Genomic DNA, 26,988 nt, shown 5'->3' with positions numbered 1-26,988 from the left:
CTAGATTGAGCCTCGATAGCGCCTGGATGGGCGACCACCATGGATTACAGGTGTTACGGGTGGCGGGACTATGCTGTTGGCAGCAGACATTCAGCTGTTGTGCTGTACCTCCATGCCCCCATATATATGTGCTCCCCGCCCCCACTAACGCGCCCCGGCCAGGGCGGTGAAGTATGGTGAAATGACCTCGACTGCGTGGGAGTGGGTGGTGGGGGGCCCTCATCCAGCAGCGGATTGACAAAAGGGCGCCTCGCTGCGCACATTCACGCCGCTATAATCGTTTGCGTCGAGATGGCGCCGCGTTGCAAGCGCCGTCTTATCGCCGCCGGCTGCCTGCTTGCAGTGCCGCGTTCGGTGCTTGTGCCACACCGCCTCCACCACTCACGCTGGAGCCGGTTGCTCCGGCGGGTCCACGCTCGCCCGGTGGGCCCGGGGGCCCGCCGGGTCCGGTGGAGCCGTCACGTCCGGTGGGGCCGCTGTCTCCGCGTGGGCCGCGGGGTCCGGACTTGCCGGCTGGGCCAGGCCCGCCGGGGGGTCCGGTGAGGCCCTGAAGGCGTTATGGGAGGGAAGGGGGAGAGAGAGAGGGGGGGGGGGAGGGGGGGTGGCGGTCAGAGGTGCTGTCGAGCGTTTGTGTGTACGTTGAACTTCTTTCGCACCGTAAGTAGCCAGCCATGCTAATCGGAGGTGCGGTGTGTGTGTGTGTATGTTGCTGGTGGATTAGTTTAGAAACTGGAATGCGATGGCAGTGGCTGCACCATCAGCGCTTTCTCTAGCGGTCGGGCACTCGCAGCTTCCCACGGGGGACCGGTGTGGTGCAGCAGCAGCAGCGGCAGCAGCGGCAGCGTCATTATCACCGTCACCATCGCCTGACGTGACACTGCACTAGCAGTGGTGTAAAAGCGTGGGACCTTTTTTTTGCCAGTAAGTATGAAAAATGAGAATAGGTTTTAATTACCCTTTCCGGCAATGCGTATATAGAACGCAGACAGACAAAGTGAACACAGCAACAACAGAGAGCGCGTGCGTGGAGACACTCACAGCGGGTCCTGATCCACCAGGGGCTCCAGAAGCACCGGGGAATCCAACGGGGCCCTGCAGAAACGGGAAGAAGTTTTAGTCAAACGCCGGCGTCAGGCGCGACAGTCGCGGACGCCGCAGCCGACACCACCACGGCAACCCTCCCGCCCGGCCGCCCGCGGCATCGGGCACACGGCCGGAGAGTAACAAAAACCTCCCAACCATCCCGATTGTAGGGGGGGCCCATCGCCATCGCTCCGCGCCGTTCCCCCGCCATCATCAGGTCGGGCGACGAGTCACTCGTCAAACGGCGCTCTTTTCTACGTCAACTCCAGCCTGGCTCTTTAGGCCTTTCCCCCTGGCTGGGCGACGTCCGTGCGTCACCCCCCGACGTCCGTTCAACAACCGCGGCTGGCTCTCCCACCCTCACCCCCGATCGAGCCCACGGCACCGTGGGGTGCCCCGACATTTGTTCTTGTGGCCCTCTGTGTGCCGCGGGCACGGACGCGTAGCGCGACGAAGAAAAAAAGACACGGCGACAACGACCTCGAACTTACGGCTGGGCCGGCGGGTCCAAGCCCTCCCTTTCCACCGACCAGACCAGCAGGGCCCTGGCGAAGAGAAAAAAAAATACACACGGACGCATGAGCGCAAATTCTGACCTCGCGCCACGTTCGGACACGCTAGGACACGTGCAACGCACGGGAACGGAACGAGCGTGTGTGCGCGTGCGTGCGTGCGTGTGTGTGTGCGCTCGCTCATGGAGGAGGCTATGGAGGAGGCTCGTTAAGGACGCTACTGGGCGGTCTCCCTCCAACAACAACGGAGTGCAGAGGAACGACGCTTACCACAACGAGCAGAGCGCCGGACGGCTAAAATGCAGCAATTGGGTACAGTAGGGAGCGCAGGCGGCGCATCTACCAGTCGCCTTAGTCAACCCATGGCACCTGCTGGGTCAGTCCCGTGACCTCCTGTCAGCGAGCCTTCGACACTTCACGTGGTAGCCTCAAAGTGCACCTAGCCTGGCACAAGCGCCGTGGTGACGTCACCGCCACTTAGTGGCGAATGGCGGCTGTTCTTCTTGTTGTTGTGCTCGCGCATAGCACTTGCCCAAACAGTCTGCCGAGGCTGTACTGAAAGGGGGCGGGGGTGGGGATCTTTGTGTTTATCTGTAGGTGCGCGGGAATGACGAAGGGCAGCGACGACTCACCGGGGGTCCAGCAGGGCCATAGGGGCCGGGAGGACCTGCAGAGCCACCCTCACCCTTGCCGCCAGCCTCACCACGCTCGCCACGGGCGCCGGGCTGCCCATCGCTACCCTGGGAAGCGACACGGAGCAACAGCAGCATCAGCGTCAACGTCAGAGGGCAGCACCACAGGGCAGCACCACAGGGGCAAGGGCCTTGTCGATGGGGCATAGCGAGTCGCCCGGTGCCGGACGGTACCGGGTGTACTCGCACTAGCTGGCTTTGTTTTTTTCTCCACGCTGGGACGGTGGTGACGGTGCGTTCCATTTATTGTGCGTGTCAAACTAATGAAGTATTCCGTAAAAAAAAAATAAAAGCCATGGTTTGTAAAAACTATAGACAGTTACCTTCAAAACAACATTAAATGTTGTTGTGGCATGTTGACCGTGAAGGTTGCCTAACCTGTGGAGCTCGGGCCATGTTGACGTGGCAGCGAAGCTTTAATTAGTATTTGCGAAATACTCCAGCAAATGAGTCTCGTTGCCTCGGTTGACTCTCGAATAGCCAAGGATCATTCACCGCACTGACGTGAATTATTCATCACGCATCGAAGAAAGCAAAGGAAAAATCAAGTCATCTTTTCGGTGGGACTCTTATTTTGTAGGAGTGGCTCAAACAAAGAGGTACTCACAGGGGGTCCGGGGAAGCCAGGAGCACCAGAAGCACCGTTCGATCCACGCTCACCCTGCCAGGTAAGACACCAGTCAGCCAGACATAGAGTCACCCACGACCGTCATCCACTAATCCACAGGGTCACTCACCTATCCACAAAGTCGCCCACCCACCCAAAGAGTCACTCAATTAATCCAGAGATTTACCCACTCATCTACAGTCAGCCCCGCACCTGGGGTTACCCTCTTAATGCAAATATTCGCTCACTCATTCACAGAGTCATCCACAGATTCCCCACCTCACCCACAGATTCACCCACTCATTCACAGTCACTCACAGATTCACCCACTCATTCACAGGCACCCACAGATTCACCCGCTCACCCACAGATTCACCCACTCATTCGCAGTCACCCACAGATTCACCCGCTCACCCACAGATTCACCCACTCATTCACAGAGTTATCCACAGATTCACCCGCTCACCCACAGATTAATCCGCTCATCCGTATAGTCCGCCACTCATCATAATTTGTCTATCGGTGGTGTGTATTTGACTATGTAGTTGTGTATTTGTCAATCAGACGCAGCGCGACGCCGCATCGCGCTGCCACCGTTGTGGCGCGCGTGGTGGGGTGTGCCGGTGGGGCGTGCCGGTGCAGCGCCGTCTACTCACAGGGGGTCCCTGGAGACCTGCGGGCCCAGATGGGCCGGCGGGACCAGCTTCACCCTGCCGGGGAGGGGAGAGAGAGAGGGGGAGAGAGACAACAACAACAACATCGACATCAACAACAGGGGCGCGGCGTCAATAACCCGACGAGAGCCGCGCGTCGTCGCGCGTCTCTCCGACGTCACCCGAGCTGGGTAGGGGGCGGGGGGGGGGCTCAGCGCTCCGATGTTTATTTGGGGCTTGCGCCGGGCAGTCGTCGTGGCCTGCCCTCAAGAAGGTCCGGCGCGCGCAGCGCGACCGTCGGACGTCGTTGCCGAACGACGCGTGGCGGCGCGCGTCGGAGAGGGATTTCCCCGTTCCCTTTCGATTGTCGCGCACGATGGCCAGCGGTCATCTGTTCAGGGGGCCCGATGCCAATGTGGACGTCTGCTACTGCTGCTGCTGGCCAGGACGAGAGGGCTTCAGCAGAGGAGAGAGGGTTCGTGTCGTGTCGCCGTTCCTTCTCCTCCTCCGTTGAAGGAGCACAGGCCACAGTGGTTTTACTTTGCGGTCCGTAGTTTGGGTTGCATGGCCACAGTTGCACTGTCGTGGCTTGTCTTTAATGTTTCGCTATGGATCTATATTGGTCCCTATATGTCTCTGTGGGTATCTGCGTATGTCCATGGGTATCTATGTATCTCTATGTGGCTCTACAGGTTTACTATATGGTCCATAGTTTGGGCTGCATCGTCACGCATTGCACGGCTACACCAAAGACAGCCTTTTTCACGGCCTCGTCTCACCCCCAGCGTTAGACGACCAGAGAACGCCAAGAGGCGAACAGTACAAAGGCAATGCAAGTATCAAAGTATTAATAGCTTGAGATTAACGAAAATTGGGACAATTTTTGCCAGTATCGCGTGTGTTGAAATGCGGAGTGGGTGCGTGTGTTTGGAACAGAATAGGATAATTCTTACTCTCTCTCCACCGGGACCCAGGGGACCTGGAGGACCAACGGGACCATCTGGACCCTGTTGATGAACAAACACCGACACAACATCAGGACAGTGACAGCGGTGTTGTTTAGCGAGCATCTCACTCGCTACACGGTGCAAATGTCAATTCAGCTCAGCGGTGACTTAAGGGCCATCACTTCAAGGTTGGTACAAGACCTTACGCGATATTTACACCTTACAATCTAAATTTCTTGAAATATATATATGTGTGTGCATATATATGTGTGTGTGTGTGTATATATTTAAACTAAAGCAATAAATTAAACTTTTTATTTTACCAGGTTAGGCCCACTGACCTATGTAGCTCTTTTTCAGAAGCGACCTTGCTACGAATGATAGCTCATCGAAGTGGCTCGTCATCAGCATGTGGAAATTTATAGCAGCCAAATACTCTAAATGCCGTGTTGATTCTAAACAACGGGGCGAACATGCAAACTCCAAAAATACAGGCATCAGAGTCGGGATCGAATCCACGACCTGCTGTATACCAGGCGAGGCAGTTAACATCTCGCCACCAAGATATGTTGATTGTGTTTTAACATGCGAGAGAATCGACTCGTGTAACTATCTGTTGTCACGAGTCCACGTTTGAGAAACACACTTAAAAAGTAAAGAATGTGTATATTAATATGTATCTATTTGTATATTACACGAGGTATTGGGATATTCAAGTGTGCCACGGAGCCACCTGATTTGCTAATAATCCGGTGAAGGCGTGTGACCTGTACGGACAAATCACAAGGCTGCGATCAGTCACGTGATGGTGTTTGGGCGATGACTCACACGAGGGCCATCCCTCCCAGGGTTGCCTGAACTTCCTGCTGGGCCACCATCACCCTGCCAACGAAACACAAAAACAAATCGTTGCAAAAACCACTCCTTTCAATGCAACCAAAGCACTCAACGTCAATTCCATTAACATTGCATTCACAACAATTGTTTCAACGAGTCTCAAGCAACAAAAACAACATGCAATAAATTATGAACACGTTCAGGAATTAAGCAAAGCATGAAGTGATGTGTTGGCCAACAAGCCTTGATTAGGCCGAAACTAGCAACACTGCCAAATTGACGAGTAACGACAACTTCGTTGCCAGGGTACCAATACACTCGTGGCGGACGGAGAGAATAGAAACACAACTAACCGGTTTTGCTTTCACCCCAACAAATGATTTCCAATAAATACGGGAACTGCTTCACATATTGGCAAACCCTCCACCACCCCCACCATATTGTCACAAAATCCTTTCACCCTCAGGTAAGCTTTGATTGGATTGAAGGAAATTATTCAATAGTTTTGATGTTGCCCTGGCTGTTCCCCGGTTGTCTCCTGTGGAGTTCTCTGCCGTTCCTATTTTTGCGGTGGTTGTTGTCGTGGTTGTGGTGGTTGTTGTTGTGGTGGCGGTTGTTGTGGTGGTTGTTGTTAGCGCTGGGCCCCGGTTACTTCTTCCTGGGCCGTGCCACGGAGTCTCCCTCACTCATCCCTCCCACGTTTCCTCGGCCTAACCCTCCACACTAACCCTGTTCTACCCAAACCTATATTTCGTTTCAATTGCCACATTAACCGCTGTTGATCTGTCCAGTTAGTTTTCTGTGTTCACACCGACCTTTTCTCCTTTCTCTCCGGGAGTTCCACCCGACCCTCGGTCTCCAGGGAGTCCCATCATGCCCGGGCTGCCAGCTCCTCCGGCTGGGCCTGCAGGGCCAACCTCACCCTGCCGGCACAAGGAAGCTGTCGGTCACAAGCTGCCAACACCACTGGCCCGGACCATAGCCGGGAGCCGTTCACCGGATATGGAAGACGCGATTGACACTTGCCATCCCGTCCACGTTTAGCGGAACGTGACAACCCCCATGCACGCAAAACACAAACAGAGCATGGGACTCAGAGCCTGATGATCATAAACTCGAGCATCACTTGGGATGTCTTTGGGTCTCTTAAAGCGTTCTTGCAGGGCATGCCTTTTCGACGCACGCAAGCACGGGCTCGCACGCTCACACACCGATGCAAGCGTCCTTATTATCGACGATGCAGTCGGCAGACACCGCGTTCGGCAGGCCAACCTTTCCAAATTAAACAATGCCATTGACGATGAGATTACGACACTGACGGACGAGCGTGCGTACTCGACACGATCATACTTTCGATATACTATTATCATCCGGGTAGCTGTGGATAGATTCATTTAAACTACGCCAAGGCCGTCCCTTTAGTTTCCTGCTGCATGGGTGAGTGAACAGTGGGGAAAGATAAAATGGCCTCTTAATTCCATGCCACATGGGTGAGTGAATGGTGGGCATGACTCCTTTAGCAAACGGCGCATGGGTGAGTGGACACGGCACGTCTGTCCCATGGCACCCCGGTGCCGTGTGGGGCGAGTGACTGAGAGTGGACACCGGTGGCGTCTGTCTGTACCTTTGCTCCGTCCGTCCCCGCAGGTCCAGCCTCTCCTCTGGGGCCTGCGGCGCCAGCGGGGCCTGGGGCTCCACGCTCTCCGGGGATTCCAGCCTCTCCCTGTCCCACACAAACACAACACCGGCCATGAGCACAACAAGAAAATATACACGTCTGTAAGTGATCATTTCTGCACTCCGGGCCGTTCGTGTATTCCACGGTGGAGAGAGAGTACCGGACGTATGTATTTATGTTGAACTTCTTTTGCACTTTCACGTATTCAACCGTGCTAATCGGAAGTTCAGGAGAAGTACAACAAACTGAACACAAAACGCACTTCTAAATAAATGAGTTTTAAATCCAGATGATTTAAAAGTGCATCGCTCCAGTGGCTTCCAAATATCGGATGAGCGTTCCAGACGGCCACAGAAGTGCATCTGAAATCGCGCGATGCGGTGACCACCGTCCTTGTTCAATGGTTAGCCAAAAGCTGCTGTGAGGATGACCGGAGTTCGCGTGATGATGGTTCATGCTCCTCGAGGACATCAGCAAGGTAATCGTGGTTCATTTGTGGCTGGCACTTTGTGTGCAATGAGCGCGACCTTATCATGTATTCGTTCGGCAACCGGAAGCCAATGCCGCTCGGCGAGCACCGGACGGACATGGTCGAGTTTCGTTTGTCACGAACAAGATAATTGTCACGTGAATCCTGGAACCACGCGGACGACAACCCCCCTGATGCCGGCGAGACGTGACGATCCGCGACGGCAAAATCCCGCGTGAATTTCTACTGTGGCGCTTACCCGGGCACCAGCAGGTCCAGGACCACCCCTGTCACCAGGACTTCCCTGTGGAGGATAAAATCAAGGTAAACGTTCACGACCGCCAGCGTAAAAATCCAGCAACGTTCACCCCCATCGACATCATTGTCGTCGTCATACGTTCACAGCCTTCGGCAGCCTGGCTCAAGCTGCGCTCGATCTCAATAACAGCCCGCGAACTACGCAACGTTTATACGTTACTTGCGTGGGCCCGATTCTAATCGTAGCAATTTCAGGATTTGTTTCACAACTGCATTTCAGCGAGCAGCCTAGCATTTACACGTAGTGTGTATGTTGAACTTCTTTCGCACCGCACGTGGCCAACCGTGCCCGTCGGAGGTGTGGGAAAGGCGGTGTTGTGCACACGCGGATGGGCCGGGATGTGCACCTCGTCAAACCAGCGCGATTCGACTCGCGCTGGGTGCCGGTAAATGACGCCGTTATCAAAGACTTGCGGGGGCGTCCATCAATAAATAACAATATAAAAAGTTTTGGGCAGTGCCCCTGCATTGTTTTCCTTTGGCTGCACTGCGCGGATCCCTCTCTTTGTCGTCAACTGCGATACGACTCGCTCTCGCTCCCGACAGCGGCCACGTGCGCACGCACACACGAGGCGCACGGCTACGCCAAAGGACCCTGCGACATCACCGTGCTCGAGGTTACGATCGGCCCTTTCAAAACGGGCCTCCCTCTCGTCAAGATCCCTTCGTGCAGTGGTCACGTGACTCTCTCACTCACTCACCATGCTGCCGGCGCGACCCAGCTCTCCAGCCGCCCCTGAGGGTCCGGGCAGGCCCTGTGGGGGGACGGGGGGGAGGCGGTTGCGCCACTCCGTTAGCTCCCCCGGCCATGGCCAGTGATTGGCGGAGGTGCGACTGGTGGTTGTGGTGGTTTTGCGTTGGTGATCGTGGTGGTGGTGGAGGATGGGCAATGGTGATTATTATGCCGGTATGATCTTTCTGGTGATGGTGTGGTGTGATTGCGAGTAGGTGATGATGGTGGTGGTGATAATATATACGTAACGTCAGTGGTGAGAAGGTAATGGTTCTGATGTTTTGATGACCAAGTGGTGATAATGGTTAAATAATGACGACGACGATGAGAAGGAGGTGATAGCGATGTGGTGGTGGTGGTGGCGGTGGCGATGATTTGTGACTATGATGACCCGTTGACAGTAGAAACAATGAGGTGGCGATGATGACGACGACCCCTCTTACCTGTGCTCCAGGGAGACCAGCAGCGCCACGCTCACCACGGGAACCCACAGCGCCCTGTCGCAGAACACGAGGGGGGGGGGGGGGGGTCACTCACTCGGCAGAGCCTAGGGTCTATAATCGTCAGGAACACCTTTGGCCTCATTGGCCTGGCACAGGGTCAAACCGTGTCAAGCCATCACGGTTTAACCCGTACAGCCGTTTCAGTACGGGCAAAAAATGTCGTGTTTTTTTTGTCTATTTGTTGTTCTCCCTCGTGATGGGACTTTGTAGGATGAACGTTGAGATTTATAAGGGGCACGCGGGTGACCAATAATGCCTGAATTGGTCTGTGATAAGGTAGCCACTGATAAGGGGTTGACAGGTTTGTAGTGGTGAGTGTCCTAGTGGTGAGTGTTCTAGTGGTGAGTGTAGTAGTGGTGATCGTCTATATGTGTTTCTCCCTCGTGATAGGACTATGTAGGATGAACGTTGAGATTTGTCAGGGCACGCGGGTGACCAATAAGGTTTTGAATTGGTCTGCGATAAGGTAGGGCACTGACAAGGAGGTCGACACGGATATGACAGGGTGACTGAGCACCTGGCCCTCGCAAACGGCGACGGAGCGGTTGATTGCTCCGTGCCATCCAAATTGAGCGTTTTTTTGTGTTCGGTTCGGTCACGTGGAAGGCAGAGAACTGCCGGATAATGCCGGACAGCTGCAAGGTGGCTTGAGCGAGAGGAGTGGGACGGCCTCCCGGAGGTTTGAGGGCGCGGTGCGAGGGCGCCAACTCACCACGGGACCTGCCAGGCCAGCAGGGCCGCCTTCACCATCCTTGCCAGGGGCCCCCTACAGACAGACAACACACGGGCGGGTGAGAACCACGCACCTGTACGGCATTGGTTGCTGCGGCAGAGAGCGCGCAGAGGGGAGGAGAGTGAGACGAGAGGGGAGAGGCAGGAGAGTGAGTGGAGGGGGAGGTGAGTGAGACGAGTGGGGAGAGGCAGGAGAGTGAGTGGAGGGTGTAGAGTAAGCTGAGAGGGGAGAGGCTGGAGAGTGAGTGGAGGGTGTAGAGTAAGCTGAGAGGGGAGAGGCTGGAGAGTGAGTGGAGGGCGTAGAGTAAGCTGAGAGGGGAGAGGCAGGAGAGTGAGTGGAGAGGAGGTGAGTGAGACGAGTGGGGAGAGGCAGGAGAGTGAGTGGAGGTGAGTGAGACGAGTGGGGAGAGGCAGGAGAGTGAGTGGAGGGGAGGTGAGTGAGACGAGTGGGGAGAGGTAGGAGAGTGAGTGGAGGGGAGGTGAGACGAGTGGGGAGAGGCAGGAGAGTGAGTGGAGGGTGTAAAGTAAGCTGAGAGGGGCGACGCGGGAGAGTGAGTGGAGGGCGTAGAGTAAGCTGAGAGGGGAGAGGCAGGAGAGTGAGTGGAGGGTGTAGAGTAAGCTGAGAGGGGCGACGCGGGAGAGTGAGTGGAGGGCGTAGAGTAAGCTGAGAGGGGAGAGGCAGGAGAGTGAGTGGAGGGTGTAGTGTATGCTGAGAGGGGAGAGGCAGGAGAGTGAGTGGAGGGTGTAGTGTAAGCTGAGAGTGGAGAGGCAGGAGAGTGAGTGGAGGGTGTAGTGTAAGCTGAGAGGGGAGAGGCAGGAGAGTGAGTGGAGGGTGTAGTGTATGCTGAGAGGGGAGAGGCAGGAGAGTGAGTGGAGGGTGTAGTGTAAGCTGAGAGGGGAGAGGCAGGAGAGTGAATGGAGGGTGTAGTGTATGCTGAGAGGGGAGAGGCAGGAGAGTGAGTGGAGGGTGTAGAGTAAGCTGAGAGGGGAGAGGCAGGAGAGTGAGTGGAGGGTGTAGTGTATGCTGAGAGGAGAGAGGCAGGAGAGTGAGTGGAGGGTGTAGTGTATGCTGAGAGGGGAGAGGCAGGAGAGTGAGTGGAGGGTGTAGTGTATGCTGAGAGGGGAGAGGCAGGAGAGTGAGTGGAGGGTGTAGTGTAAGCTGAGAGGGGAGAGGCAGGAGAGTGAGTGGAGGGTGTAGAGTAAGCTGAGAGGGGAGAGGCAGGAGAGTGAGTGGAGGGTGTAGTGTAAGCTGAGAGTGGAGAGGCAGAAGAATGAGTGGAGGGCGTAGAGTAAGCTGAGAGGGGAGAGGCAGGAGAGTGAGTGGAGGGTGTAGTGTATGCTGAGAGGGGAGAGGCAGGAGAGTGAGTGGAGGGTGTAGTGTAAGCTGAGAGGGGAGAGGCAGAAGAATGAGTGGAGGGCGTAGAGTAAGCTGAGAGGGGAGAGGCAGGAGAGTGAGTGGAGGGTGTAGTGTAAGCTGAGAGGGGAGAGGCAGGAGAGTGAGTGGAGGGTGTAGTGTAAGCTGAGAGGGGAGAGGCAGAAGAGTGAGTGGAGGGCGTAGAGTAAGCTGAGAGTGGAGAGGCAGGAGAGTGAGTGCAGGAGAGTAGAGATTTGGGTGCCGGCGCTGGAGTTATTGCTGGTGCTGGAGGTGAGCGCGAGCGCTGGCGTGAGTGCCGCTGGCTACTTACACGTGGCCCTGCGGAACCGGAAGGGCCTCTGTCACCGGGCTTGCCAGCCTCGCCCTGAGTGCAACAATCGGAGCGAATTCAGCGGTTACCCAACGTCGTGCGATCGCATCGTCTCACCAAACTCTCACGACACACAACTCTCACGACCGCAACTCTCAGAACCAGAGAGAGAGACGTGCAAACTGCAAACATGCAACAGGCGTCGGGATCGAACCCGCGACCTCCTGTATACCAGGCGAGTTAGTTAACATCCCGCCAACGCGGCACCCCTGAATATATATATAAATATACACACACACGTTGCTTGTGAAGGTCTGGCCAACACGCGTGACAGCGCGAGCAACTCGGAACTCGCGAGAGGGATTAAAGCGTGGAGACAACGTTCCAGACGGACTTGGCCCACGGGGGGACTAAGCATGGAGACAATGGTCCAGACGGACTCGGCCCACGGGGGGACTAAGCGTGGAGACAACGTTCCAGACGGACTCGGCCCACGGGGGGACTAAGCATGGAGACAATGGTCCAGACGGACTCGGCCCACGGGGGGACTAAGCGTGGAGACAACGTTCCAGACGGACTCGGCGGTAGCAGCGGTGGCGTTGCGTGGGTACGTACAGCGCCTCCTGCGGGCCCTGGGAATCCGTTGGGGCCGGGGAGACCACGAACTCCAGAGGGGCCTGGGGGGCCAGGACGACCATCTCCTCCCACGGGGCCCTGTCGGGGGGAGGGTGGTGGGGGGGGGGGGGGTTAAGTGACACGCACACGAGGACGAGGGCACCTCGTTACAACGGAGCCCGCGCGGAGAATGAATCTCCATTATGCAGATGGCGAACAATTTGAAGGTAACTTGGCGACGGTGGTAGTAATGCGGTGGGGGGGGGGGGGGGGGGTGGGGGGCGTTTTCAGTTCGGAATTGGGGGCAGACGTTAAGAGCTTTTCGTCAGCTCGCAAGCTATCTGCGCGCAGAGGGTTGCACGCTCGCGATCACGCTGACGGACGGAACGAGGCCATTGAGATTGGGGAGCAAGGTCGAGACGTCGCGTTTGCTTGGGGCGGTAGGCATCACGGGAGGGGATAAGGGTCGGTGGTCGAGGACGTGAATGGTGGTGGGATGATGCGAGTGGTAGTGGGAGGATGTGAGTGGTGGTGGGATGATGTGAGTGGTGGTGGGATGATGTGAGTGGTTGTGGGAGGATGTGAGTGGTGGTGGGATGATGTGAGTGGTGGTGGGATGATGTGAGTGGTAGTGGGAGGATGTGAGTGGTTGTGGGAGGATGAGAGTGGTTGTGGGAGGATGTGAGTGGTTGTGGGAGGATGTGAGTGGCGGTGGGATGATGTGAGTGGTGGTGGGAGGATGTGAGTGGTGGTGGGAAGATGAGAGTGGTTGTGGGAGGATGTGAGTGGTTGTGGGAGGATGTGAGTGGTTGTGGGAGGATGTGAGTGGTTGTGGGAGGATGTGAGTGGTTGTGGGAGGATGAGAGTGCAAGAGAGAGAGAGGTACGAGTCAGGCACCACTCACAGAGACGCCAGGCTTTCCCTCGGACCCAGCTGCTCCGGGACTCCCGGTCGAACCCTGAGCGGACAAAGTCACAACGCGCGGTGTCACGGCCACGCCAAAATTCACCGCGCCACTGCCGCAAGACACGCGGGGTGTCACCGTCAGCGGACCATCGAGACGCAGCGTGTCGTGAACCGTGGCACGTGGTTCCTGCCACGACTCCCCCCCGCACCGAGCGCGCGGAGAGCGTGCGACGCGACCGCGCGTCGGTCGACGAGCCGTGCTTAGCTCGAGGGCTTGGCTGAACGCGCATCGGTTGAGGACAGAGAGCTGACCTGGTTTCTTTAACCCTTTAGTTCTTTCGGTGAAGCCACGTAGGTGGAAAATTAAATCGAATCACGACGTTTCGAACGCAACGCAAGCGTCCGTCATCAGGCGAAATGTTTTCTACCCACGTGGCTTTACCGAAACAACCAAAGGGCATGGATTCATGCGGTCAACGAAAGCCTCAAATCAAGACTGGTTTCTTTTATTTTTTTTCATTTGTCATCTGTCAAACACGGATAGACAGCGACGTGACCGCCACGCCGGCCAAGCCGCTCGATGATAAGTACAAGAAATGAAAAAAATCACACACACAAACAAATACAACACAAAACGACCCCCATCCTACCAGGCAAAGCCCACTGAGATATTAACTTATTTTTCAGAAGTGACCTGACCACAAATGACAGCTCAACAAAGTGGCCCATCCATTGGAACATTTATAACACCAAAATAATCTAAGCAATCTCAATGCACGTTACTGTGGAATCGGAGCAAGTGCCCAATCAATGCCCATCCTTCTAACCCGATCCTTCGCGACGCGGATGGAGGTGGCAGCAGACGGCAACTCACCCTGGCTCCAGGAATTCCGGATTCTCCTGGGCGCCCAGGTCCTCCTTCAGGTCCCTTGGCTCCAGCAGGGCCGGCCGCTCCACGCTCGCCGGGCATTCCCTACACAGACACGTGACACGCGGCACGCTCTCTGGGCATGCCCCTGAATGCCCCACGAGCCGCGTACGGCGCACGGCACGCTTGGCCTGGCACGCGGCCCTGCGCTGGCAACGCGTGAGCGCCCCTCTCTCCCCGCGCCCCTTATCTCCCCGCGCTCCGCTCTGCCCTCTTTCACTTCTCCTCCCCTCTCTCATCGCTCCCAGCGTTCCTCTCGGCGCGCAGTTCCAGAGTGAGAGCGGTGGCAACGTCACGCTTTGGGGGGCGGGGGGGGGTGCCCGCTCTGGCAGTGGCGTAGATGCCCGGGTTGGGACTACTTCCCTGGCGTCGCCGGATTGCGCGCACGAGCGGTCACGATCCTCGTGACCATTCACCCGCCTTCCGGCAAATCCGCTCAATTCTCACGGTCCAAAGTCGCGGTTCGATTGAAGAGCCAATCTTTCTCTCTTTTCGTCCGTAACTGACTCGTTAGTCCTGCTTTGCCCCGTCTCGTTCGGCCCCCATCGTTAGGCTAACCGCCCGCAATAGCAATATCCGCGTGTTTATTTTCACATAATCTGCATACGGCCTCTGTGTAAAATGCGAAGCCGCTGCTGATTTTGTTTGACGCGTCCGCGGCGAGCACAAGAGCCACGACCCCCCCCCCCCCCCCCCGCGCGTCGGGCGCCGGCGGGAGCTTCGTCGTCATCTTTCCCGCGGCGTCACCGGCTACTCACGATTGATCCGGCGTTGCCGCCAGGCCCTGGCATTCCGCGACCCCCTGGAGCTCCCTGTGTGGGGGGGGGGACGACGACACACAAAACAAACCGGCGCCGCGCGTCGTTACAAAAACCGCGTGGGCGCAGCTTCCCCAGCCGCGTTGTTTCCCGAAAACGGACTCGACGGCCGTGGACAAAAAGCAAAAGTGGGAGCGGGCAGGGAGGGATTCCAAAGATCCCCCCCGCCCCCCCCCCCCCCCGCGCCGACAAATCGCCGACGGGCGAGGATAGCGACGGAACGGCAGCAAGGGGAAGGATCGCATGCCCTGGTACGAGATTAGCTCCCGCGCAGGAGTGGAATTTTGGTTTGTGGGTCATCCCGCAAGACCGTGTGGGCATGGGGGGGGGGGGGGGAGACCGGCCTTTATCTAACGATGGATGGAACATGGGATTTTTATCATGATCATGGTGATGATGATGATTTTACACGTGCTATTGGTGTCACGAGTGATGGCGGAGAGGACTCCGCGGCGAGGAGTGCATCACCCCGCGGCAGACAATGATACCCGGGAGACGATGTCACGGAACGTCGTTGTCCACACGAGGGGCACACCTCTGAAATCTCTGCACGGAGTGATCGTTGCGTGCCGAACAAACTGATTTCGAACTTTTTTTGACATTTTAGTTTTACAGCTGGAATGTCGTCAAATTGAAATTAAGATCCAGTCATTGGCGGCTGCCTTGAGACCATCAATTCGTTACACCAGAGGCCCCTGGCCCCCATCACCAATGTCTGGACAAACAAACGTCACGTGAGATTTTGTCCTCCACTTAATTTGGCTAAATTCCAGCTCTGAAAAGGGAAGAAAAAAACCATTTTATTGGTTTCACCCTTGGGCAACAAATATTCCCCCTGCCACAGCACGGCGGGTGTCCCTGAGGTCTCAGAATTTAGTTCTGCGATGTCTGTCTCTGTGGGCCATTCTCCAACGCAAAGGGTCGCAACTGCCCTGGGATGGCTGTGCACGGATTCTTTGCCTTGTTGACGCACGCGGCGGCAATAACAGAATTGGGATAAAATTGTGGGTGGAGGGCATATTATAATTGAAAAATCTAAAAATGAAATCGATTTCATCAAAGCAAGCGGGAGCCCGTCACTCACCCTCTCGCCAGCGGCGCCAGATGGTCCAGAGGCGCCAGGCTCTCCGCGAGCGCCGTTCTTGCCTTCCTCTCCGCTTGGGCCGGCGGGGCCTGCGGGCCCTGATGCTCCCTGGTCACGGGAGACGCGCGCAACGACACGGGGAGAGCGACACACGCGGTGAGGACGCGAGGGGAGGGGGGGCGGGGTGCCCGGGCCACCGTCGGCGGTGTGAGACGCGGCGATAGCCATCGGCGGTGTCGGACGCGGCGGTGATGTCTGTGTGAGCTGGGCGGTAAGGTGGCAGCCCGTGCCTGCGATCCAGGCGAGGGTTGGTGGAGCACGCAGATTCTGCGTAAAACTCTCAAACCTGGTGGCCTGCCAAGGGGATGGTGAGAGGGATTGCTTCATGAACCCATCTGTGTGGACCTCTGAGTCTGAGTGTTTTATCCAATCTCCACAGTTTCCCCCCCCCCACGAGCAAAACGCTCCTGCAAAAAGGTCGCGACCACTCTGCTGACAGGAGAGTCTTGCGGCTTGGGCCCCCCCCCCCCCCCTCGATAGAGAACTGATTTTATTATCGTAATTTATAGTTTCTTCATAAGACGAACAAATCAAACAGGAGCCCACCTCTCCCCGCTCACGTCACGCCGCTCGCCCCCACGCACTCCCTGCTCTTGCAACCGAGGCTCATTGCTGATGCTCGTCCCCTTCCCCCAGCTGTCCGCGATATCGGCTCCCTGCCACCCCCCCACCTGTTCTAGTCCAGGCTCAAGGCTTCCCTCCGTCCCCTCTCCAACCACGACCCCCTCTCTCTCTCTCACGAACGCCTCCGTGCGCGGTCGCACTCAAGGCGTCGCTGAGCACGGCCCGCGGTGCGTGGCGCGCGCCAACTCACCGGCGTTCCCTTGGCACCGTTCTCGCCCTTGAATCCCGGCACTCCGGGCTCTCCCTGTTGGCACAGAGCATGCAGCCAGCGGGGCAGAAGTGAGAACGCGTCGAGAGGGGCGCGGGGAGAGTTGGAGAGGGGGGCGCGGAGAGAGAGGGGAGAGAGGGGAGAGGGGGGCGCGGAGAGAGAGAGGGGAGAGAGGGGAGAGGGGAGAGGGGGGCGCGGAGAGAGAGGGGAGAGAGGGGAGAGAGGAGAGGGGGGCGCGGAGAGAGAGGGGAGAGAGGGGAGAGAGGAGAGGGGGGCGCGGAGAGAGAGGGGAGAGAGGGGAGAGAGGAGAGGGGGGCGCGGAGAGAGAGGGGAGAGAGGGGAGAGAGAGGGGAGAGAGAGAAGAGTGGTGGGCCTAGGAGGAGAGAAAAGTGAGGGGAGAGAGGGGCAGGGGGAGAGCGGAGAGAGAGAGCAGAGGGGGGCACATGGAGAGAGGGGTGCGGGGATAGAGGGGAGAGGGGTGAGAGCAGAGAGGAGAGAGGGGAGAGAGAAGAGGGGAGAGAGAGGAGAGAGGGGTGAGAGAAGAGGGGAGAGAGGGGCAGAGGGCGCACTCACTGCAATGCCTCTGGGTCCAGCAGGGCCGGACGAACCGGGGGGCCCGAGGGGCCCGCGAGGTCCGGGCATTCCGGGGCCACCGGCGGGTCCGGAGTCTCCCTGCGGTGGACAGAGGCGCACGGTGAGATGAGCGCACGGTGAGATGAGCGCACGTATTTTAAGACGCAAAGATACAGGCATAGGTACTAAAGGTACTAGAGACAAAGACCCCCCCCCCCCCGCCACTGTATAGCTTGTAACAGAATGTTGGGGCAAGTGCTGTTAGCGAGCACCTATGAAGGTCGGCACGGCACACGAGGGGGTTGGGCGACCGGCACCACGCCCGGCCGCCTTTGTCTCCCCAGGTAATCGGCAACCACCGCGCGACGGTTTTGAACGTCGCCAAGGCGCAACGACAACAACAACGACGACAACAACGAAGAGAACAACAACGAAGACAACAACAACGACAACAACAACGAAGACAACAACGACAACGCGCTCCGAGCGCTGCGAAGGTGAACCGCGGCTGGCACCACTCACCGATGGTCCCTTGGGTCCCTGAGCTCCGTTGGCGCCTCTAAGACCCTGCAGAGAGAAGGTAAAGGAGAGAGAGAGAGATAAAAACCAAGGAGCATTTACATCACCCATCGTCATGGTTGCGAGCCACGGTTCTATCCACGCGATGCCGTCAGAATCCGCCTCGCCCCCGCACGTGGGCCGGTCCCGTCCTTGCTTCGTCCCCGCGGCGCGGGGTCATCCTCCGTTCCGGGGGGACGAGCCTCCCCTCGTACCGGATGCTGTTCCGTCACCACTGTCTGTCGGCCCGTTGGCCATCGCCAACCCCTGCGAGCGGTGCGTCTCCCCTGCCCGTGGCGCCACTTCTCCTCGCAGGTAATGTGACGCGTCTCTACTGCGCCACCATGCGGCTATGCCACACTGGGTCACCATGCAGCTATGCCACAATGGGTCGCCATGCAGTTATGCCACACTGGGTCACCATGCAGCTATGCCACACTGGGTCACCATGCAGCTATTCCACACTGCGCCACCATGCAGCTACGCCACACTGGGTCACCATGCAGCTATGCCACACTGCGCCACCATGCAGCTACGCCACACTGGGTCACCATGCAGCTATGCCACACTGCGCCACCATGCAGCTATGCCACACTGGGTCACCATGCAGCTATGCCACACTGAGTCACTATGCAGCTATGCCACACTGGGTCACCATGCAGCTATGCCACACTGGGTCACCATGCAGCTATGCCACACTGCGCCACCATGCAGCTATGCCACAATGGGTCACCATGCAGCTATTCCACACTGGGTCACCATGCAGCTATGCCACAATGGGTTACCATGCAGCTATGCCACATTGGGCCACCATGCAGCTATGCCACAATGGGTCACTATGCAGCTATGCCACACTGGGTCACTATGCAGCTATGCCACACTGGGCCACCATGCAGCTATGCCACACTGCGCCACCATGCACACTGGGCCACAAGACATGCACCCACGGAATACAATGGGCCAGCAGGCCAGTACTTTATAGGCCACAGGGGCCGGTGTTGTAGCCGGCACCTATTTAGGGCCAGGACTCTTCACAAGGACCGGGTTTGTCGCGCTTACCGCTTTGCTTTCGCTCCCCACACGCGCACAAACACAGACACGCGGGCACATGCACGCACTCACACGCACGCACTCACGTGAGTCGCGGGTACTCACGGGAGGACCTGCAGGTCCGATGCCTCCACCAATACCGGGCTCTCCCGCTGGGCCCTGCTGTCCACTGGCTCCCATAGCACCAGCGGGGCCGGCCTCACCCTGGTCACGCAACAGAAGAACCACGCTGTCAGATGGAGCGCTGTCTGCGAGCACCCGTTAAAGCGCGCAAGTGCTTGGGAGGGGTTAAGGCTGGCCTGGTTTTTTTCCCGCGGTCGTCCTCACTTTTGAGATCACAAAACTCTCCTGGGAAATCTGTGAGGCCTCCCCCACCCCCCACACCACCCCCCACCCCCCGGGACAACAACGTCCCGGCCAAACGATAACACAACAGCGTACACACGCACGTAGCTTTTCCCTCCGCCGGTACGCTGGGACATTCTCTTCCCCGTGACATTATTTGCAGGATTTGCTGGCACCTCAGCGGTGGCAAACCTCTTCCTGCTCCAGCGTTGGAGTGGGGGAGGGGGGGGGAGGCCAGAACTGCGTCTTCCCACGTCGGCCCGGCGCTGCGATGCGGAAACCCACTGCCACCGCTCCCCCCCACCGTGCATCTCACGCGTGCGTCTCTCCCCACCTACGTCGCTTATCTACCCCCCCACTACCACCCCCCCCCACTCAACCCCCACTACACCCCCACCGCCACAACTCTCTGTCCCGTTCGTCGTTTCTCTCGTCTCGTGCAAGCACGACCGGCGATACTGTGGCGCTTCAAGACCCCGCTCGCTGGGGTTTCAAGAGCGATTCTTAACGGGCGCTTTGTCAATTTAAATGATTACTCTCGCTCCCATCGGCGGCGTTCGCTCGGTAACATGTGGGGACGAGCTACGGGTGGCAGGCCGGCAAAAAAAGGCGGGGGGGGGGGGGGTGCCGAGCGCCTCCGAGCCGTCGCGAGCACGCCACTCGTGACCCCCTTGAGGCCCTCCTGCCGTAAGCGCCGCGCGAACGGTCGAAGGAGCTGGGGCCCATCGCCAAGGCGGCTCGCGCGCCCGGCGCAAGCGAGCGAAGCGCGTTTCAGACATTCGACTGCGACCCATTGACGCGGGCCGCTGACGTCTCTCGCGCGCGGCCACTCACCTTGTTTCCGGGGCCTCCGGGGAAGCCGGGGACACCGACGCCTCCAATGGGGCCCTGTGGCAGGAGCGCACAGTCCATGGTGTTATTACAGCGGGGTAACGGAGCGCACAATCCATGGTGTTACTACAGCAGGGTGACGGAGCTCCACAGTCCATGGTGTTACTACAGAGGGGTGACGGAGCACCACAATCCATGGTGTTACTACAGCGGGGTGACGGAGCACCACAGTCCATGGTGTTACTACAGAGAGGTGATGGAGCACCACAGTCCATGGTGTTACTACAGAGGGGTGACGGAGCACCACAATCCATGGTGTTACTACAGCGGGGTGACGGAGCACCACGGTCCATGGTGTTACTACAGAGGGGTGACGGAGCACCACGGTCCATGGTGTTACTACAGCGGGGTGATGGAGCACCACGGTCCATTGTGTTACTACAGAGGGGTAACGGAGATGCTCACCGCGGGTCCAGCGGGGCCAGGGGCACCATCAGCACCACGAGCTCCCTGCAAAGGTGGCACAACAACAGCAACAACCACAACAACTTCAACAACATCATCGACAACAGCAACGCCATCAGGAACACTTATCACAATCAACAACACCATCACAATCAACATCACAACCAACAACACCATCACAATCAACAACACCACCAACCACAGCATTACCAACAACAATACCATCAACAACACCATTACCATCAACAACACCATCAACAACACCATCAACAACACCATCACAATCAACAACACTATCAACAACACCATCACAATCAACAATACCATCAATAACACCATCAACACCATTACCATCAATAACACCATCAACAACACCATTACCAACAACAACAACACCATTACAATCAAGAATACCATCAACAACACCATCACAATTAACAATACCATCAACACCACCATTACCAACAACAACACCATCAACAACACCATCACAATCAAGAATACCATCAATAACACCATTACCATCAACAGCACCATCAACAACACCATCAACACCATCACAAACAACACCAACACCATCACCATCGCCGTTCCGCTGGCGGCTCGTGCCCACCCACGCCTGGCGACATTCACACCGGCATGGTCTGAGCACCACTCACCATGATTGCATACAAAGTGCTTCCGTGATGATGATGATTATTTTGACAGGTGTGATAAAGTTGTTGGAAATATCAATTCACAATTTTTGTGCACAATGACGGCGATGATCCTGAGATCATGATGATGTCAGGAAGACACGATGTCCATCACGAAGAGCGATCGTGACAGGGTGGCCAGAAGCTAGCCAACGATGATCCTGGTGATGTCAAAGTAAATTTTATTTAAACTTATTATAATTAGTATTAATAATTTGTACGTCGTGATTGTGACCCAGATGATGACGATGGTAGTGGCAAAGTTAATTTTAAGGAGTAACTGTATTCCAGGCCGATAACGACGCTGATGACGACGACGATGATGGCAACGTCGTTAACGATACCGGAAAAGTGATTCATGTTTGATTTCTATTTATTTTTGTATTTTATTTCGTGGTGACACGCGGTGGTGACCGCTGCGGCGACGACAAGCCCTGGCTGCTCCTCCCGTTATGCGAGAGGCCACACGGCGGCGTGGCTTCTTCTCGGGGACTCACAGCAGAACCGGCGCCACCGCTACGTCCCCTCTCGCCGGGCAATCCACGGGGGCCCTGAGAAAAGACACAACAACAAAAAAACACCGCCACCCCGTCACGATCTTCCCCTTTCCCCTGCCGTGCGCGACACGCGAGCGGGCTTAGCGGGCGAGCGTCGCCGCCCCGTGGATGCGTCCGTCCCACCCCCGCGCCCCGCGCCGTGTTCACCAAAGGCCCTCCTTGACCTCGTGACCCCGTGTGGGCCACGGCAAGGCCACGGCGGGGTCACGGCGGGGGCCTTCGTTCGGGAATCAATCAAACTTTATTTCTAGAGCACTATTCGTGCACAACAGATGCAATGGCGTTAGTAGTTTTAATTTTATTTTATTGGGCAGCATCTCCATTTGCGGCTGCATAATGGCGCTGTGGAATGGAAATCGCGGTGTAGTTTGTCAGTACCAAGAGGGAATACTGCCGCTTCTGCTGTTGTGTGTGTTGTGTTTGCTGTGTGTGTTGTGTGTGCTGTGTGTGTTGTGTGTGGTGTGTGTGCTGTGTGTGTGGTGTGTGTGCTATGTGTGTGAGCTCGCAAGGTGTAAAGCGAGGCCTTCGGGGTGCTCACCATGAGACCAGGAGCTCCGTTCGCTCCTGATGGTCCACGCTCACCCTATGGGGACAGAGCAAGGAGACGTTCCGTGTCAGACACACAGCGTGCGGCACGGGAGCCAGTCCAGTCTCCTCCATCGCATGGTTGCTGCTGCTGCTGCCGATGTTACTGCTGCTGATGTTACTGCTGCTGCTGATGTTACTGCTGATGTTACTGCTGCTGCTGATGTTACTGCTGCTGGTGATGTTACTGCTGCTGCTGATGTTACTGCTGCTGCTGCTGATGTTACTGCTGGTGCTGCTGTTACTGCTGCTGCTGATGTTACTGCTGCTGATGTTACTGCTGCTGTTGATGTTACTGCTGCTGGTGATGTTACTGCTGTTGATGTTACTGCTGCTGCTGATGTTACTGCTGCTGCTGATGTTACTGCTGCTGCTGCTGATGTTACTGCTGCTGATGTTACTGCTGCTGCTGATGTTACTGCTGCTGCTGATGTTACTGCTGCTGTTGATGTTACTGCTGCTGCTGATGTTACTGCTGCTGATGTTACTGCTGCTGATGTTACTGCTGCTGCTGATGTTACTGCTGCTGCTGATGTTACTGCTGCTGCTGATGTTACTGCTGCTGATGTTACTGCTGCTGATGTTACTGCTGCTGCTGATGTTACTGCTGCTGTTGATGCTACTGCTGATGTTACTGCTGCTGCTGTTACTGCTGCTGATGATGTTACTGCTGCTGCTGCTGTTACTGCTGCACGGTGTAGGCGCCGGCTATCGGAAAGTGCGGCGGTCGTGTGGCTGCTGTGCTTCTCTGAGCAGCAACGTCTTTAAAAAAAAAAACCGACGGCGCTGCGACATACGCCTCTCTAAATTAAATGAACGCCGCGCCGCTTGCACGTTCCCTGCAACTCGCAATCGCGTCGGAATGGGGCAGGGTTCAGCGACGTTACGTTTGCGGTCATCTCAGGACGTCCTTCTCAAGCGGAGCCTCGCTCGCGAGCCTTCCAGCGGATCTCTCTTCACCGACGCGCTGGAAGACGCGACGCCGCGTCCCGACGCCCGAAGGGGGAATGAAACGGATGAAACGAACGAATGAGATTGACGTCGCTGAAGGATTCACCAACCTTGGGTCCGACGCCGCCAGGTTCGCCCTTGCTTCCATCCAGGCCATCGTAGCCCTGAGAACAGACGCGGCGGCGGGGTTAGAAAACTGCTTTTCTTTTGGGGGCGTGTTCTAGGTTTGTTGTTCCTTCATCTCCTCACCTCCGATTAGCACGGTTGGCTACGTAGGGTACAAAAGAAGTTCAACGTACATACGTGCGAAAGGACGAAGCCTTAGCAGACTGTTGGGGCAAGCGTTGTTAGCGAGCACCTATGAAGGCCGGCACGGTGGCACACGAGGGGGTGGGTGGCCAGCACCACGCCCGGTCGCCTTTGTCTCCCCCAGTGGCGATGTTTACACACCGGTACCAGTTACACATTTGAGGCCGAGTAGACCCAGGGCAGACCCGAGACCTGTTCAGATAAACGTCACCAGGTGTCCGGTGGCCGTGAGCGGGAAATCGAACTCAGGTCGCCGGGTTCGTAGCGCAGCGTAGCGCTGACCGCTACACTACCGCTCCCCACACACACACACAAACACACACAGGCGTAGACACACACACACACACAAACACACACAGGCGTAGACACACACACAAACACACACATGCGTAGACACACACACACAGAGAGAAGAGCATTGAGACACAGAGGGCAGAGAGTGGGAGCTATGAGGATGACTGGGCCACGTTCGATTGACATTGATTGGACCTTTTTTGTTTGTTTGGCAAGTATTAAAAATGATGGGAAAATGAGAGTAGGTTTGCTTGCACACTTTTTTGCCACGAGTAGTTTGTGGTTACTTGATGCCTTGCAAAAAGGTGTCCATTTGGTGTTTGAACATCTTCACATAACTCCAGTTGTATTGCCGGGAAAGGGTCAAACCATATTTTTTACTTTTTCACCATTGACTGCCTTTGTTTTCAGGCCTCCTGACTGCCTAGGGATGTGCCTTGACACTTGCATCAGAGTCAAGTGAGTTAAACTCAGTTTCATTTCGGGATCAGCATTATTAACCGAAACCGGAGGAATCCGATGAGCTATGAAGCTCTTCTTTCACAGCTGTCCAGGGGTAAGAACGTTACAACGACAAACGGTACAAAAAAGATTTGACGCAGAGCCATTCACAAAAGGCCTGACAGCGCTTAGCAACACGATCCAAGTAACACAAAAACCCCGAAACATTTAAAACTTAGAGAAAAACACGCAAACAAACAAACGAAACCCTACGCAGATGGATACGCAAGAGAGAACCAACGCGGGTTTTTTTCCAGACGAGCCTTCAAAACCGCGACTGACGGAGCGTCTCTCGCGAAATGAGTTTTGAATCGAGATGATTTAAAGGTGCACAGCTCCGGTGGGCCACCGGAATGAAGGATACGGTGACAACGACAAAAGCAGCAGCAGCAGCAGCAGCCACAGAAACAACAACAGCAACAACAACAACAACAGCATCAACAACAACAACAACAGCATCAACAACAACAGCAGCAAGGCGTTGGCAACGGCTCACCTTGTGACCCCTCATGCCGCTCAGCCCAGGGTTGCCGGGGAAGCCACGCGCGCCCTGGAACGAGAAAACGACGCCGCGGTAAAAGTTAACTCCAGCCGCTGCCGTCGTCCGTGCGAGAGAACGGCCGTGGGTGACGCTGGGAGCGAGCGAACGCAGCACCACCACCAACTCGCTCGCTGCATCGTTCACCTAGAGGGGGTCGGCCAACTCCAAACCAGCCGGGCGGTCGCGACCTGTGGCACCCACGGTCGGGACCTGCGGCACCCGCGGTCGCGACCTGCGACCCCGCTGCCGCTCCGAGATACCGGACGAAAATTTCGGGAGGTTCAACGAACTGTTGAGTCGCTATTAACGTACGCGCTATTCACTGACTGTCAACTACATTTCCCTTTTTGTTGCTAAACCAGGTAAGGTCCGCTGAGCTACGTCGCGCTTTTTTCCAGAAGCGACCTGGCCGTCGCAAATGATAGCTCAGCGAAGAGGCGGCCCATCGCGTGGAAATCTATGGCGGCAGCCAAATACGGTGCTCTAAACGCGCGATGTTGAGTCTAAATGTTGGAGGGGAAAATCCGGAGGTCCCGGAGAAAAATCCACACGACCACGGGGAGAGAGACAAATATACAGCAGCAGCAGCCGTCAAGGTCGGGATCGAACCCACGACCTCCTGTTTACCAGGCGAGGTAGTTAACATCTCCTAGTCACCGTGGCGCTTTAAAGGGTTAGGTATCGGCGCCGGTTAGCATGCATGGCGACGTGGCTTTGTTTTACGCGCGCGCCAAACTCGATTAGGGACTGTCCTTCAGACGGATGCAATTTATTTTGACGAGGAAAGAAGTGCTCTGAATGTACAGCGGCGGCGCCAAGCGTACGGAGGCAAACGGACTTCGTCATCCACGCTGGGATGGTGGTGACGGTGCGCTTAGTTTCGCGTGTGCGCGCGCGTGTCCACCCACCGGACAACTCTACGCTTTACGGAGCAGGGCAACTCTGCGCTCGAGCGTACGGAGAGCTCCGCGCGCTGTCGCGAGAATGATCGTGACCGTTTGGCGGCGAGGCCTCCCAACTTGCGGCACCGAGCGGAGAGCACGCGCGTGTCACTTGACACGCTCAGGCACTGTCGTCCAATTTTGGGGGCTTTCGTTAGCATTTTGTTGCGTCGCACAAGGAACAATATTGTCCGCATTTTTCTCAATGCAATTTGACCACTTAAATCGGCATTTCCCCGCTGCCGCTGCTGCTGTAACACTACTACTGCTGTTGCTACTGCTGCTACCGCTGTTGCTGCTGCCGCTGCTGCTACTGCTGTTGCTACTGCTGTTAACGATGTTGCTACTGCTGCCGCCGCTGCTATACCACTACGACTGCTGTTGCTACTGCTGTTACCGCTGTTGCTGCTGCTGCCGCTGCTACGCTGCTGCTGCTACTGCTGTTTCCACTGCTGCCACTGCTGTTGCCACCGCTGCTGCTGTTGCCACCGCTGCTGCTGCTGCCACCGCTACTGCTGCTGCTACTGCCACGCTGCTGCTGTTACTGGTGCTGCAGCTACCGTTACACTGCTGTTGCTACTGCTGCTGCTACCGCTTCTGCTACTGCCACGCTGCTGCTGTTACTGCTACAGCTACCGCTACACTGCTGTTACTGCTGCTGCAGCTACCGCTACACTGCTGTTGCTACTGCTGCTGCCGCTACACTGCTACTGGTGCTGCAGCTGGCTCCGCAGGTCGGGCCCGTGAGCCTTCACGAGGAGGGGCGGGGTTGCCGCTCTGGGGTTTTGACGTCGCTGGGGCAGACCCCCCGAGTCTCTCTCCCCCGTGCAGGAACCCCCCCCCCCCCCCCCGTGAGATCGTGATGCTCGTGTACCTGAGAACCGGGAACTCCGCGCTCTCCAGAGATGCCAGACTTGCCGGGGTGACCCTGGGTGGAGGCACAAGACGCGTACGTCGGTGAACGTTCACGCATCGGGAGGGAACGATCGCGCACATTCGGGCCGTTGATTGGGCAGGTGTGAGCTCGAACGCTAATGCTAAAAAAAAACACACGTTAAACTATTTCTTTTTTATTTTACCAGGTAAGGCCCACTTAAGCT

The 26,988-nt window shown here is 56.7% G+C and overlaps 1 protein-coding gene across 1 annotated transcript in view; it reads right to left on the bottom strand.

Moving 5' to 3' along the window:
• LOC116954710 (uncharacterized) overlaps positions 1 to 26,988 on the bottom strand; it is a 58,458-nt gene that overhangs the window by 11,019 nt on the left and 20,451 nt on the right. Inside the window, exons 11-41 of the mRNA XM_032975417.2 lie at positions 26,763 to 26,816; positions 24,903 to 24,956; positions 23,413 to 23,466; positions 22,305 to 22,349; positions 21,707 to 21,760; positions 20,515 to 20,559; positions 20,053 to 20,106; positions 18,979 to 19,077; positions 17,788 to 17,832; positions 17,266 to 17,364; positions 16,675 to 16,728; positions 15,801 to 15,908; positions 14,657 to 14,710; positions 13,845 to 13,943; positions 12,969 to 13,022; positions 12,065 to 12,163; positions 11,450 to 11,503; positions 9,745 to 9,798; positions 8,973 to 9,026; positions 8,498 to 8,551; positions 7,738 to 7,782; positions 6,956 to 7,054; positions 6,147 to 6,254; positions 5,323 to 5,376; positions 4,501 to 4,554; positions 3,551 to 3,604; positions 2,895 to 2,948; positions 2,228 to 2,335; positions 1,575 to 1,628; positions 1,039 to 1,092; positions 386 to 547 (exon numbers count right to left, since the gene is read on the bottom strand). Of these exons, the coding sequence (XP_032831308.1) occupies positions 386 to 547; positions 1,039 to 1,092; positions 1,575 to 1,628; positions 2,228 to 2,335; positions 2,895 to 2,948; positions 3,551 to 3,604; positions 4,501 to 4,554; positions 5,323 to 5,376; positions 6,147 to 6,254; positions 6,956 to 7,054; positions 7,738 to 7,782; positions 8,498 to 8,551; positions 8,973 to 9,026; positions 9,745 to 9,798; positions 11,450 to 11,503; positions 12,065 to 12,163; positions 12,969 to 13,022; positions 13,845 to 13,943; positions 14,657 to 14,710; positions 15,801 to 15,908; positions 16,675 to 16,728; positions 17,266 to 17,364; positions 17,788 to 17,832; positions 18,979 to 19,077; positions 20,053 to 20,106; positions 20,515 to 20,559; positions 21,707 to 21,760; positions 22,305 to 22,349; positions 23,413 to 23,466; positions 24,903 to 24,956; positions 26,763 to 26,816 (2,133 nt within the window). The remainder of the gene's footprint in view (positions 1 to 385; positions 548 to 1,038; positions 1,093 to 1,574; positions 1,629 to 2,227; positions 2,336 to 2,894; positions 2,949 to 3,550; positions 3,605 to 4,500; positions 4,555 to 5,322; positions 5,377 to 6,146; positions 6,255 to 6,955; positions 7,055 to 7,737; positions 7,783 to 8,497; positions 8,552 to 8,972; positions 9,027 to 9,744; positions 9,799 to 11,449; positions 11,504 to 12,064; positions 12,164 to 12,968; positions 13,023 to 13,844; positions 13,944 to 14,656; positions 14,711 to 15,800; positions 15,909 to 16,674; positions 16,729 to 17,265; positions 17,365 to 17,787; positions 17,833 to 18,978; positions 19,078 to 20,052; positions 20,107 to 20,514; positions 20,560 to 21,706; positions 21,761 to 22,304; positions 22,350 to 23,412; positions 23,467 to 24,902; positions 24,957 to 26,762; positions 26,817 to 26,988) is intronic.

The sequence above is a fragment of the Petromyzon marinus genome, chromosome 56, assembly GCF_048934315.1.
Source record: "Petromyzon marinus isolate PM22_M1 ecotype Great Lakes invasive population chromosome 56, UKy_Petmar_22M1.pri1.0, whole genome shotgun sequence".
Classification (NCBI taxonomy): domain Eukaryota; kingdom Metazoa; phylum Chordata; class Hyperoartia; order Petromyzontiformes; family Petromyzontidae; genus Petromyzon; species Petromyzon marinus.
The sequence above is the reverse complement of the archived record's forward strand: the minus strand, read 5'-3'. Positions and strand labels throughout refer to the sequence as shown.